This window comes from Galendromus occidentalis, unplaced genomic scaffold (assembly GCF_000255335.2).
Source record: "Galendromus occidentalis unplaced genomic scaffold, Mocc_1.1 scf7180000077436, whole genome shotgun sequence".
Classification (NCBI taxonomy): Eukaryota; Metazoa; Arthropoda; class Arachnida; order Mesostigmata; family Phytoseiidae; genus Galendromus; species Galendromus occidentalis.
Window position 1 is genome coordinate 330,630 of NW_003805424.1, and position 13,530 is coordinate 344,159.

At 50.8% G+C, this 13,530-nt stretch overlaps 4 protein-coding genes across 4 annotated transcripts; 1 reads left to right on the top strand and 3 right to left on the bottom strand.

The window, feature by feature from the left end:
* Window positions 1–158: 158 nt before the first annotated feature.
* On the bottom strand, window positions 159–1,194 carry LOC100898605 (uncharacterized). Its single transcript, XM_003742940.2, has 2 exons — window positions 1,039–1,194; window positions 159–849 (listed from the first exon to the last, which is right to left on the bottom strand). The coding sequence occupies exon 2, from the start codon at window positions 847–849 to the stop codon at window positions 235–237; it is 615 nt and encodes a 204-aa protein (XP_003742988.1). The 5' UTR covers window positions 1,039–1,194; the 3' UTR covers window positions 159–234.
* Window positions 1,195–2,078: 884 nt separating this feature from the next.
* Window positions 2,079–2,873, top strand: LOC100903124 (neurogenin-1). Its single transcript, XM_003742970.2, has 3 exons — window positions 2,079–2,286; window positions 2,373–2,586; window positions 2,710–2,873. The coding sequence occupies exons 1-3, from the start codon at window positions 2,079–2,081 to the stop codon at window positions 2,825–2,827; spliced, it is 540 nt and encodes a 179-aa protein (XP_003743018.1). The 3' UTR covers window positions 2,828–2,873.
* Window positions 2,874–4,542: 1,669 nt separating this feature from the next.
* Window positions 4,543–7,752, bottom strand: LOC100898749 (protein RCC2 homolog). The gene is made up of 6 exons (XM_003742941.1): window positions 7,621–7,752; window positions 7,106–7,248; window positions 6,894–6,983; window positions 6,701–6,782; window positions 6,306–6,610; window positions 4,543–6,118 (listed from the first exon to the last, which is right to left on the bottom strand). The coding sequence occupies exons 2-6, from the start codon at window positions 7,214–7,216 to the stop codon at window positions 5,246–5,248; spliced, it is 1,461 nt and encodes a 486-aa protein (XP_003742989.1). The 5' UTR covers window positions 7,217–7,248; window positions 7,621–7,752; the 3' UTR covers window positions 4,543–5,245.
* Window positions 7,753–8,639: 887 nt separating this feature from the next.
* Window positions 8,640–12,428, bottom strand: LOC100903268 (acetylcholinesterase-1). Its single transcript, XM_003742971.1, has 17 exons — window positions 12,308–12,428; window positions 12,166–12,227; window positions 11,827–12,028; window positions 11,559–11,733; window positions 11,272–11,373; window positions 11,081–11,180; window positions 10,871–10,978; window positions 10,658–10,783; window positions 10,435–10,566; window positions 10,176–10,334; window positions 9,983–10,075; window positions 9,758–9,869; window positions 9,542–9,633; window positions 9,349–9,435; window positions 9,140–9,252; window positions 8,913–8,970; window positions 8,640–8,840 (listed from the first exon to the last, which is right to left on the bottom strand). The coding sequence occupies exons 1-17, from the start codon at window positions 12,426–12,428 to the stop codon at window positions 8,748–8,750; spliced, it is 1,935 nt and encodes a 644-aa protein (XP_003743019.1). The 3' UTR covers window positions 8,640–8,747.
* Window positions 12,429–13,530: the final 1,102 nt, after the last annotated feature.

Genomic DNA, 13,530 nt, shown 5'->3' on the forward strand with positions numbered 1-13,530 from the left:
TCGTTGAGATTAGAGAAATCGCTAGATCTACGTCAACCGCGGACTGTCATACAAGCGACCTCGGCAGACTTGATCGTTCTTCATATGATATATCATCGGGATCCATGTCGAGTTCCTTCTAAACAGACGAAGAAATAGCCGGAAGTTCTGAGAGAATGGAATATATTTCAGTCATGTGGTTCTTTCTTCGATGAGGCAATCAAATCTTCACAAGTCTTGAAATCTACGTCATACTCATTCCGTGTAGCCGGAAAATAATTCCTTCGAGACATAATTCACAACTTTTTTGATGTCTTCGCTCTCACATCGACCCGGGCAGAGGTCTTTCTTACCAAGTTTTCGGCCCTTATGCATCGCTGTATTGTACCACGAGTTCGGGTCGGAGCTGTAGAACTCCAGCATGAGGGCAACATTCATCCCCAGTTTCCCGAAGGCCTTTCGGTCGGCTCCCAATTGGCAAACGAATTTTTCAAAGCATTGGTCATCGTCGATTTGGTGTATGAACTTCAATATCTCAGGATTGAGCCTGGGGAACGCTCGATTGTAGATGGAATCTACAGCTCTCTTCTGAATCCGTCTGGCTTTCTTGGATGACTTTTCCTGATCGTCGTCCTCATCATCACTGTCGTCGACGTCCTCACCGTCGAATATATCATAACCATGGAGCGAAGAAAGCGTCGGAAGATAGCTCTGCAGGCTTATTGCACTCGATCCGAGGAGTCTCATACCGAGATACACTTTGAAGCCCACAACTCCCATGGCCGCTAACGGGAGGATTCCGACGGTCGACTCGCAAGCCGGTGGCAACACAATTGCGATGAGCATTGCGAGCGCGATGATCCGACGCATCTGTAAATTCCTTCGAGAGTCAGCTTCGGCTGGAAATTCTCTGAATATCACCATCGACGACCCGGGAGCCCCCCGTTCGAGATCGAGTCCCCCCCCGTTCTCATGAGCTTGGGGAGAGATCACTCAACATTCTGTCCAGAGGCGGAAATCTATTTTCTGCTGCTTCTCAGAGATTCCAGCAGTACTAACCTCGGAGTTCTGGTGACAAGTGCCCACAGCTTCGAAGAAGCGCCGAGGGGGATCCGAACACAAGATGTTGGCTCCCGATTCGATCGGTGTCCTCCGTCACAAGCCGATGCTGCATGACGTAGTCTGCTCCCGGCTGATAAGCCCGACGTGCATGCCTTACGTGCATTGGGTCCTACCTCGAAGTAACGACTGTCCGACTTCACCGTTCGCAAGCGTCAAGAATGGTTTCCCGGTTTTCGATACCACAGGTGGGCTCCGCGCTCAATTTTCCCGTACTCTTTCCGTGACAAGTCAACTCCCGCAGGTGTGAGCCTGAGCGTAGACAATTTACGACGGAAGCCGGGATGTCTCGTGAAGTCACGTAATGAGCGGAATTTGCTCCCGGCGGTATCATTACCCCTGAATCCTCTCCGTTTCCCTGAAAGCCGTGGAGACCTGTTAGGATCAAGCGGGTTCGCGGTTCCGTCTATTCTAAGCACGCGTCTTTGCTCCCTCGCGGAGTCATCAGTGCATAGGCCCATTTCCCATGTCTGACACATACCTGGGTTCCCGTCATGACACATCGGCGTCTGTGGGTCGATGGTCCGGCATACGGATCCGCTCGACGCTAGCATACACATAGATAGGTTCCAATTGGTGGTGTCACAGTGCACCCTCTCGCGGGCCGGACCCACGGCTCAGACTCTCTCCTATGATCCTCTCCCTCGAGAAGGTTTCCACGACTTGGCGAGTATAGTCAGTCTCGTTCAATAGATCCTGACATGTACTCAAACGCGTACCGCTGGAATACTTCGACACTACCTTGCGAACGGCGAGTCAGATAAATGGCACTCGGTGTCTGGAAGCAGCGAGCACTCTCGACGGACTTCTTTGAGGAGTCGAGAGACAGTTTCAAGTTGTCGAACAAGAAGCTCATCCAGGATGTCGACGAGCGGCCGTCGTCCGGTGACTCCGGTATATCAGAGTTCCTCGTCGTTCGGAAGTGTTCATCATCGGCTCAAGTTCGATCGGAAGACGATTCGCGAACGAGAGACTCCAAAATGGACGAAGACGAAGCCGTGAATTCGACGAGTGAGAACAGTGTGTCCGGGAATATCACATCCGAACTCCTGAGTTTCCTCGGTCAAGACAAGGAGAATGCGAGACCTCGACCGAAGCGGAATAACGTGCAGAAGAGAGCCGACGCGAGAAAAAGTACAATTAAGGACTCCATGCGAATCCTGGACACCCAAAAGAGATCTGTGAAACGTGAGTGCTTGGGGAGTTCTGACACCGAAGCGCATCGGTCGATTCTGCCCGAGACCGAGACCTATTGGTGAAATTTTGTCTTCCAGAAGAGTCGACTTCGGAGATTGACTTTTTGACGAGCTCGACGAATGGCTCGGACTCCCTGCGATCGAGACGCATCGAAGCGAACGCCAGGGAACGTTCACGAGTCCACACAATCGGAGCAGCCTTCGAAGCTCTGAGGCAATGCGTTCCATCTAACTGTGATCAACAAAAATTATCGAAGCTTGCCATTCTGCGAATAGCGGCAGCTTATATCAGGTGAGCTTCCCTTACGACCCTTACGTTAGCCTGGACTGCGCTGAGCATCCACTGGTGAACTCGCGGAGATTTTGAACGGGAAACAAGCGAGGATCCCGCTCAATCGTGTTCCCGTCTTTCTAGGGCTCTGTCGTCCCTGCTAGAGGAAAAACCCATGGATTTCGCTCTCGGGGTCGAGCAATGTACACAGGCACTCTTGCTGGACGGCATTCGGAGCAAGTATCCGAAATCTGTGTCTTAGCCCTTTCCCAAACGTTCGCGAAACCTGCCAAATCTCGTGGCATATGTGATAATTTATTGAGGGAATCGATGTTTCGATTGTTACAGACTCAGAATCAATGGAATGATAATTTCACTATCCCCTAATGAATAAAGACTCATCGAGAGCGAGAGAAGATCCCGTTCAAGAGTTCGTCCTCCGATTCTGACAATCGCCGAAGAGCTTCGGAGTTGGCTCCCCAGGCCAATGAAAAATTGAAAGCGTGCGCAGAACCTAGCCGAAATCTTTCAGCCAGACGTCTACGGAACACCTGTTTGAGACGACACCAGATGGCCGGGACGCGTGGCCGGCACGGAACCCCCCGTCCTATTTCCTAGGAGTTACGAACACGGTGTGGCTGTTTAGACCGAGCAGTCCATCTGGAACAGTTCGGACTTGCTGCAGTTGTCAAGAAAACTATCTCGAGCCGTCTTCGGATTTGAGTGCGAAGCGATTCGGGGGGAGCCCTTGGGTCAAGCTCCAGGTCGCCGCCGTCGAAAAAAAAAGCAAATTTCCCACCTGTCGTAACAGGTGGTGGTGGTGGTTGTGGCAATGCTAGGTCCCTCTGCGAGAGCACTGTTGAGGACCAGTACATTCCGAGAGGCCTACAAGACATTCCAATGTGGTCCGAGTTCGAAATCAGTCCACTGACTGAGTGAGAAGTGCTTCCTCTCGCTCGAGTATGCTGCCATTGCGAGCCATGTTCCGGGCTCGAGAGTTCCGACGACCGTCGCGAAGAATGAGTTTCACTGCGAACGCCCTGAAGTCTCCGATCACGGCCATCGACATCAGAGGAAAGAATAGTTTCGGGAGGAATGTTATACGGAGCTTCGGTCGAACTGTCCTTCAATAGAGGAATACCTTAAAGCTGGTTGTGGAGCACGAGCATCTGTTTCTTAGCTTCTCTTTTTTCGACTGTCGGGCTCTCTTAGACCTTCATGGGTTGAGCCCTTGTCCAGTCTGGCTGGCGCCAGTGAAAAGATTCGAACCCCGCTACGAGACACCTGGTTCTTAAAGGAGGTACCCCCGTTGGAATGAATGGTGTCGCTGCGTAGAATGAATATTGTCGGAGTCTGAGTGAGGAACGAAAACGTGAACGATGACGGCGAGAGCTCCGACACGGAAAAAATCGGGACGCTCCTAAGTTTTGCAAGGTCTCGATGCGATCGTGCCGCTCCACATCGATTCGACAGTACTGCTTCGACGAAGCGAAGTGCCATTGATGGCTGCGAACGACAGAATCTTCCTTCGTGATCTACGTCCTCTGTGAGTTAAAGAACCCTCGGGAACCCGGTAGCTTTCTTTGAGAGGTGTGAGTGCGCCATTCTGAGAATTGGTTTCCGACCATTTAGAAACAGAACCTTCAAGTCACGTAATTTCACACAGAGCCCGGCTTCTTTTTCAGAACAAGAGTACGAGAAATCTTTATGGGTTGCGAGTTGCCGCGAGCACTGAGAATCGTGATGATCGATGGCTTCCGCGAGAAATCTCGTCGGATCCTAGTCTATCGGCTATGTAAAATACAGGAATGGATGCTCCGGTGCTTGTTCCTCCAGAGATCTTGGAGCACTCATCGGGAGATGTTTCCGGATTGACGCGCTGGAGCTATCTGAAGTCTCAAATCGTCGAAGCAATTCAGGGCCGGGAAATTTTCACCGAGCGAGCTGATCCAGGGACGGAACGAAAGAGACACGAAGCAAAGTTAAAGAGTTTATTCTGGTCTTCAAAAGACTACCTATCCTCATCCGCAGTTCGTGGAATCAATCCGACCGGAGATCTCTGTCGATGTTCCGACGACAAGCATCGCTTCTACAATATGTATATAAGTGATATACCGATTGTAGGGAGGTTTCATTGGTTCGACCAAGCTCTATCGGATCTTGGAAGTACAATCGGATACTCGATCGGTGAGAATGAACACGGAGAGTAAGTATGCTTACGTTATGAGTAAAATATATAGTGTACAGACACTCTGAGCTCGCGAAAAACGTTGTTTTTGGTAAAATTATCCTTGACACACCACCCCGATGAACCAGCCGCTGCAGGCGAGAATCACAGAGTGTCGCGGCAGTTGGAATGTGCCGAATGGTTCTCTCTAGGCTGAAAGAAAGCTGATTGGCCCAGCAGCTCCCAAATTTCCGGGGGAGTTTTTCTGTTGCCCACTGAATTTCTCCTCGGTCGGCCGATGTGAAAGCGTAACATTTAGACGATTCAGAGAGAGGTGGCTGTTTGATGCCTATAGGAAATCGTTCCACTTCTGTATATAAAAAAAGCTGTATGTCCTGCGACGAATCAACGTTCCGGTCGACCGCCTCGCACAATTGATAGCTTCAGGTAGACACATCGTCATCGGTCGAGCGTGTTTTTCTCAAATCACGCGACAGTGCCAAGAGGAAGTTGTTAGGCGCATTTCGGTGTCCACTGGCCAAGTTTGTTGATTTTAGCTGTCATTTCCTCGTTTTCATCGATGGCTAGAAGAGCCAGGTGGCCCAGTCCAGTGGCAACTTGTTTCACCTTGATGCCCTCAAGAGTTTTGACCGTATCGTAATTGGCCGAAGATTTTCGTCCTTCGCCGAGAGCCAATTCACCGTACGTTTTACCACCACCTTGTACCACAAGATTGTTATCCGCAGCGATGGCGACCGCATGGCATGATACGCTCATATCGGTGACCGTCCAGCCGGAGAGATCTTGGACGACCTGGGGATACATGTTCGCTTCCCGGCTGGCTCCAGTGTGGATTTTCCCAGCCATGTATAGGATATTGAGATGGTTCAAGACAAAGGTGCATGAGCCCCCACACCAAATTCTCGCAGCGCCTTTCTGTGGTCCTTCGAAACCGCGCAGAAGACGAGGGACTTTCTCGTCAGCTTGCGACGCGTGCCCAAGACGACCGTAGCCTCCGAATCCCCAGGTGAACACGCGTCGGTTCGAATCGATGACGGCAGTATGGTTGATACCACAGGAAAGATCGACTACCGATACGTCGTGAATGGGAGTTGCGCGATTATCTTTGTCCTTCTCAACGAACAACGGAACTCGTTTTGGGCTCGTGACGTAGTTGAACGCAAGTTTGCTACTGGTGATGAAGTATTGACCGTCGGTATTATTACCAAGCTGACCGTATTCTGGAGAACCACATCCGAATAGTTGGCCGTTGCTGTCGACCATCATCGAAAACTCGTTTCCACAGTCGAGTTTTACGACCTTACGTCCTTTCATGTTTATCCTGGTGGGAACGAGGATGTTCGGCTGGGTGTGGCCGACTCCTACCTGGAAACGTGGGACGTGATCATTTCGTTGGGGAGCGTCTTCTCGAAGCCCAGCTGAGAGTTACATATATCGGCGCCGGTGTCTACCACAACGCGGCACCCGTTCCCGAATCGACGACAGCCTAGCGGTCGGCATCAGATCGAAGACGCCGACTGGCCGTCGCTCGAACGACAGAAGAATATCTCACCTGTCCGCATTTGTTCTCGCCGCATCCGAAAACAGTGCCATTGATGGTGAGGAAGAGAGTGTGGTTCTTCCCCATCGCGGCGTTGATCACTGTGGACTCTTTGAGAGTGTCGACGATGACGGGAATGTTCCGAGCTTTGGTATCGCAGGTTCCCAACTGACCATTGGTATTCCTCCCGAAAACCCAGGCCTTGCCTTCATTGGTGATCAAGACGGTGTGACACGACTGCCGTCCAGTTATAACTTTGCAAACTTTCTTGTCGGCGCAAGGCCCGAAGCGCATTGGCGACCACAGGCAGTTGAAAGCTGTCAAATTAGAAGAGAGACGAATTAGGATTCTTTGCTCCGACGGCGAGCATTCCTGATCCTTGCGTGAAAATAGGGCCGACGACTTACGCATCGAGATTTTGTTTTTACTGCTCTTCCCAGTACTATCCCAAGAAACGCAGCCAGCGAGGATCAAGCGGCCCGGTTCACCCTATAAATTCGGTATCGTTAGAACTTTCTGGAGATGCGTGATTTTCCATTTTTCTCCGTCCAACGATTCATTCATCCAGGTCATGACGTCTGAAGGAGCGGCGTTCCTCACCAGATGTTTTTGGAGCTCATCCTCGGTCGGTGCAGCTGCTCCTTCTTCGAGATCCGGCTGGTCGCCTCCACCCGAAGACGCTGGGCTCGGCTAGATTCGCACATGGGTTAGGAAAAATGTCAAAATGAGTTGCGGCCCGTACGTGTAATCTGTACGGAAACGATTCGGCCCGAGGAGAGAATGATCTGTTGGGAATGTCAGGGCCAACTCACCGCTGTCTGTTGGTCCTCGAAATCATCGAAGTCGTCATCACTCTCTTCGTCCCTCTTCTTCTTCGTTGCTCGACTTCCATTTTTTGTCTTTTGTTTCTTGGCGGCACTCATGTTCGCGTTGAGCTTGAGCTTGTCGGCGGCTTCTGTTCAAAATAATAGTATGAGCGTCTCATTCGATATCGATGTGTCGACGATTGGGCATCCCTCAGGTCATCGTAGGTTTAGAATCTTCTCCCCGTAAAACACGCTCATCGGCCGCCATGCGGGAATACATATTTGTGCTGCAGTTACTCTCAGTTCAGGGGACGCTCTAGGGCCGCTGATCAATTAGCTCGAGGAACGCGCGGGAAAGTCAGTTCGATACGATGCAGCGATAGACGAAGGCTCTCGCAGCATCTCGTCAGCTCCACACGGAAGATTGGCTAGATTGAATTTCAGAAATTCATGTGCTTTCCCCGCCTCCTAAACTTGAGTAACATGCACTGAGACAAAGAATAACGAGAAGTATCGCTAACCTCAGTAGGATTCCGGTGGAGAACAGATCGATCCAAGATTCGCAAGCACTCAGAGATTCTGTGGAACTTCGGCGGTGGTTTGGCGAAGCGGCGCGACGGGTAGCAGCAGCAGCAGGACCGAGCCGGCGTCTCTTTGGATGGATGCATCGTGATCAGGCAAGTGCTGGTCTTGGGACCGGGCGATTCACGATACTTTCCGTTACGAACGTAAGCTCTGAGGTGGACTCGTGAAACGAATGAATCCGGACCCTGAAAAATCGGAAAGGAGCAAGCTCTGAACATCGGACGATGTCGGACCGATCAGACACTGTCGCTACAGAATCAATCTGTGGTCGAGGCGACTTCGACACTTGAGACCCGTGGCCTCATCATACTTCCTCAAACGGTTCGTTCCTAAGTCAGACCAGAGGATTGTTCGCGCTGCTGTGTGGGGAATCCGCTCCGCATCGAGAAACATTCCCAATAAGCCCTCGGAGATTGGAGCGTCTTTCTCGACCGCCCTGTTGAGCGTCTCGCCTCCTGCCTGGACACGCATGAGATCTTCTGTAGATCTGTAGATGATGTGCCATGGATCCTCCGGAAGGGACACGTCGGATTTAAGATATGAGCTCAGGTCGTCTATAATGCAAGACGGAGAGAGATGCGGCACTTGATCCTTCACATTCCTGATGAGGAATCTTCCGTCAGCAACCGCATCGTAGCGTAGCATTCGAGGCTCAGTTGATGTATTTTTCACGAGGGCTACCTGTGTTAGACGCGGACAACACTCCCTCATCCTGTCACCTTGGCTCATCAAGCTCGACGGGAGAGACGAGAATATCAGGCATCACTGATCTCAGGTCAGTCAGTTTTATTGCTTTTTCAATCAGAACGAATGGTCGGCATATTGCCGAAAATGACATCATGCCCTCGAGAATCTTCGGAGTATCGAATAACCCTGTGAAGGAACCGCATCCACCGGGAGGTTGTTCGAAACTACGCTGTGGAGGCCACGAGTCCCACTTTCCCGAGGCCTGATTGTCTCCCGATCGTATTCCCGTGACTCTCCTTCACTCTCGCAGGACAGCTAAGGAAGACACGGCCACCTGGGTCTCGGCTCCAAGAATCGTCTGAGGGTCGGAGTGATCTCAAGTGATGAGATACTTCCTCCATGAATTGCACATCCTCTCATTCGGACCTCTACCGATACCCGTCGATGTCTGACCGATGCGAAGATAGGTCTGTAAACGAAATATTGCAACTTCACGTCATCTGGGACAATTCTTCGCGTCCGTCTTCGAGAGCTAGCTAACCTGGCTTTTCTCGGTGTATGCGGGCCATGGCGTCCCTCTCAGTTTGACCGGCGTGAGTCTGTAAGAGGAAGCTCGAGCTGAAAACTATACTCGTTCCTCTTCAAGCTCACGCGTCTCGCAAGATATTCCTGCAGATCAGACCACCAATATTCCGTTCGAAGAGTTGGTATCATTCTCTGTGACGTCTGTGACTGAATCCACCAGATTCGACTTGCGTGGATACAGACCCCGTCTTGGCGAAATCCGTCCAGATCTTGATCATTTCTCTAGACATCTCCTTATCTTCTGCGGTCGCGTTGGCTTCCAAACCCGATAGCGGATGACCGAAGACGAAAGGTATCTGGAAGAAAAGTCACCCTCACTCGCTGGCTCACTCCATTCCTCGCGATAGCGTTCGCCGTTCTGAGATCGCCAGGGCAGGCGACAATCGGCTCACCTCCTCTCCGTGGGTTGTTCCGACCCAATCCGGCCATGTGCCAAAGGAGCTCCGGAAGTCGAATTCATAATAGTGGACGGTCAGATTCTGAAATGAGCGATGGTCGACTCACTGATGCGTCCTTCGAGACGGAGGCTCATTTTCCGCACAAGCTCGGAGCACAGATCGAGGTTTCCCGGAATTCATTCCTCACCTGAGCTGCGGCCTCTTCGGCGAAATATTTGGTCGGGCACACCATCGCGAGATCACCTACCATAATCGCCGCTTGTCGCAAGGCTTTCATCGCTGGAAAAAGGAGCAATGTTCAAAATAAGAATTGATCTCCCATCGTCCATGGACTCTCGAACCAGGCTTAAGTTTCGTGTAATGAAGCAAATGGCAGGCGGCGATTCCTGAAGTCACGACGTACTTTCTTCCTCTTTGACGCCATCGAAGTATTGGGCGCGAATATTGCGAACGTTTGATTGGAGCAGCATTTGTAAGCCAAACGTCACGTATAAATCGATCTCGTATTTCGTCACCTGGAATGATTCGAGGGTGTCATCCATGTTCTCAAAGATTCCCTCCGTGCCGTTCTCGGAATCTCTCCCCGGAATGTCGAGCAAATAATGTTATCGGGCGCAGAACCACCAACCAAATCCAAGTCCGCCAGGCTCAATGAGCGACCGAACAAGTAATAGATGAAATACGAGCCTTCGTCTTTGTTATTCCCGATCAAGACCGGCACCTGGAGATAAGCGATTGCTCATTCAGATCAGACGGGAAGTCCAGGGAGCTCGGCTCATATATGAGCTCCTCGCTTGGATATTCCGTGTCGAGAGTCGAACCTTCGGCAATTTGCCAGACGTGATGAGTTCTTGAGCGGGCTTTGGCAAAAACTCATCTCCATGTATGGGGAAGAAAGTCAGAGCGTTGAGCCCGAACGCCGAGAAAGTCGTTTCCATCAGCTCTTTGCCGTCTTTTTTCCGTAAACAGGCCACGATTTCCTGTGGAAACAAGTCGGAAGATCTCTCATCGACGATCCGATATCGAAAGGGAAACAGTCGTGCGCTGGATCATGAATATTATCTACCGGTGCTTTCTCACTTTGGCATGTGTTTCGATAAGTTCACCATCTTGGAGACATTCCATGCTGTTCGCGAGTTTCTCAACCTTCTTCGGACCTTCGCGCGTCGGGTCCGTCATCCGAAAGTAAGAGCTACCAGACTGCATTATGACCTGGATTTGTGGGCAGGTGAGAAGACTGAAGAAAGAGATTGCGTCAATCGCGCTCTCTTAATCGTACATGAGTTGTTATCATCCCTCTGACCTTATGGAAGAGTCCACGCGTGAGTGGTGACGCCATGTGGTATGCAATGGAAATCGCACCGGCACTTTGACCGAAAAGCGTCACGTCGTTGGGGTTGCCACCGAAAAGACGAATATTGTCCTGGACCTTGATTGGGAAGGCCGTGTCAGTATTCTCCCGATAGGTTTCAAGTCAAGGTTTATATGACTCTTGAGGAAAAGCCCAGAGACTCACCCATTTTAAGGCCATTAGCTGATCGAAGAGCCCGGCATTTCCGGGGGCATCTTCTGTGGCTGAATATAGAAACCCGAAAGGTCCCACTCGGTAATTGAAGCTGACCACCTAGTCGAATTGACCAGAAGATTATTAGTAATCTCTTCCGTCCCGATATTTTCGTTCGCAACCTCATCGCTCAGAACTGAAGCCGATCGTTGAAATACTTACGACTACATCGCCTCGGAGCGCCAACTGCTCTCCGTCGTACATATTCCATCCTGAAGAACCGAACGTGTAGGTTCCGCCGTAAATGAACACCATGACGGACCTGCAATAAAGTTCATGGCGAACCTTCTTCCTGAATACGATTCTGGTTGTACATACATATTAAATAGTCGCGGCTGGCCACGAGAACTCACTTCTGTGCTCCGCACGTTCCATTCAACACACAGTCGTCGGGAGTCCACACGTTGAGGTACAAACAGTCCTCGGTCGAGTTCGCGGTGTCGATGGTGAGGTTGCTGAAGAGATTTTGCCGCATGACAATTCGTTTTCCGAGTACATTACTACCAGATTAGTATTGGAATTCGCCCACGGTCTTTCGTTCCGAAGTGGGTTGGGAATCCAAGCATCGAATCATGAAAATTACATAGAGTTCTCGAGTACAAGAGTGTAAACTTTGACTTTGACAGTAGGATCATCTGACCTATTTATGTAGAACGGTCCCTGTAAACAAGGGAATGGCTTGGTGTTGGCTCTGACAGTTTTCGGGCTCCAAGATTTCACGGTCACGGGGTGTCGGAATCTCAACTCACCGAGAGGAGCTTCAGCGAAAGGGATACCGAAGAACTTGTGCACCGTCCCTTGTGTTGCGGGGATTCCTGCAGAGCGCACGGTGAATTTCCGTTCTTTCAGAATGAACGATAGAGTCTCGACAATGCTGCATGCACCTTGAATCAGGTGAAAAGGCACACCTTCTATTTTTCCCGAATTGAGCTCTACCACGGGTCCTTCGGTTTTCGAAGAAATCTCGGAGGAGTTCAGTGGTGTCGAGCTACTCGTGGTAGCAGCCTCATCATTCAATTTGGCCTTTTCACTCAATTCCAACTCAACACCGCTCCGGGCTGCTTCATCTCGATCGCTGACCTCATCCCCATCATCGACAACGATTCTTATCTGTCCACAAAGAATACCGAAATTACGGAATGCCGAGTTGCCTGAGACGGAACTCGATTCTGCCCTACCAGAAAACTGCGTCCAATTGTCTGGCTTGATTCGATAAACACTAATAATGGCTCCGGCTCACTCAGTACCTGGGAATGATTCTTCGGAAGATGAATCACCGTTTCCGTTTTATGCGAATTCACCGATGTCTCTGCAAGCGATGGAATAATCCTCATGGAAGCTCGATTGCAATGGGGGATATGATGGAGCGGCAATTTCTTAGACTCTGACCTGTGAGGTTTCGTTGGCCCTCATAGAATTCTTGCGGCATCAAGATGTAGCATCTCGCGTCGATAAACGATGCGAAACTAACGACGAATCCGAGTGTTATCAGGGATGTCTTGAGCGACATCCTGTCCGTATGACTGAAAGCGGAATCGCATTCGAAAATATGAGCTCCAAACGAAATTCAAACGTTCGAACACCTCGCCCTGATCTCGTGTACTCGCACGACTGTGGGATGGAGAATATGGATATAGGAAATAGACAGAATTTACTGTAATGAGTCCTGACTGCACAGCAGCGCGATAAACCTCTCATTCAACAAAATTCAGAGCTGCGTGGATCCACCAGTCCTAAACTTCGCCGAATATAGTGATCAGCTCAAATGCATCATCGAGTGATGTGTTTTTCATCAATTCATTTGGCTCCGTCCGGCCATCGCGGTTCGAGCCAGCGACCAGCTAATTTTAGCGTCTGAATCCGACATCGGGCGTCCGTCAAGATTTTATCTGACGCTTTTTCGCAATACGCCGACTGGCCCTCGATCGACCCCGACCACCACGGAAGCCTCCCGCTCAGCCCGTGAAGTGATGACAAACGGCATGCGATCCGTGATCAACTTTCGTACTGGTATTGGAAAACTGATAACCGAACACGGATGGTCCATCGAACACGTTTCCGGCCAAGGGTGGTTCGTGGTTGCCACGGTTCCGAATGGAGGGAGCCCGGCTGTCGATGGGCTGATTCAGGCGATGCAGGAGTCGACATCGAACACTCGATGTCTTTTTTTCGCATCCTCACGAGGCCATTCTGAGCACACGTTGTAGTGACGCATTCGCGCAACCTCCGTGATAGTCCCGAGGATCGTTCCCGCGCAATCGTCCCAAGCAGACTTTGCGGGCGGATGTAGGCCGGAGGCTCCTGAGACCCCCGGTGCAAAACTTCGAGCGGCGGGACGATACACCTTGTGATTCTCGCGAAGAATAAACTGGGACTCACTTTATCTGTACTGGTCCCGATGATACGTATTCCGTGACACTTTCCTATTACAATGAGCTCCAATGAAGAACAATTGTGATTGACAAGCTCGCGGGCTTCCAGTCGCAAATGTCCCGAGCAAACGACTTCATCACCAGGAATAAGAGCCCCTGCTCCACGAGCCAGCGGGCAAGTGGGAAACAGCCGGACAGCTCTCTCACCCGCAACGGATTGAAGTAACTTCAGCGAAACTC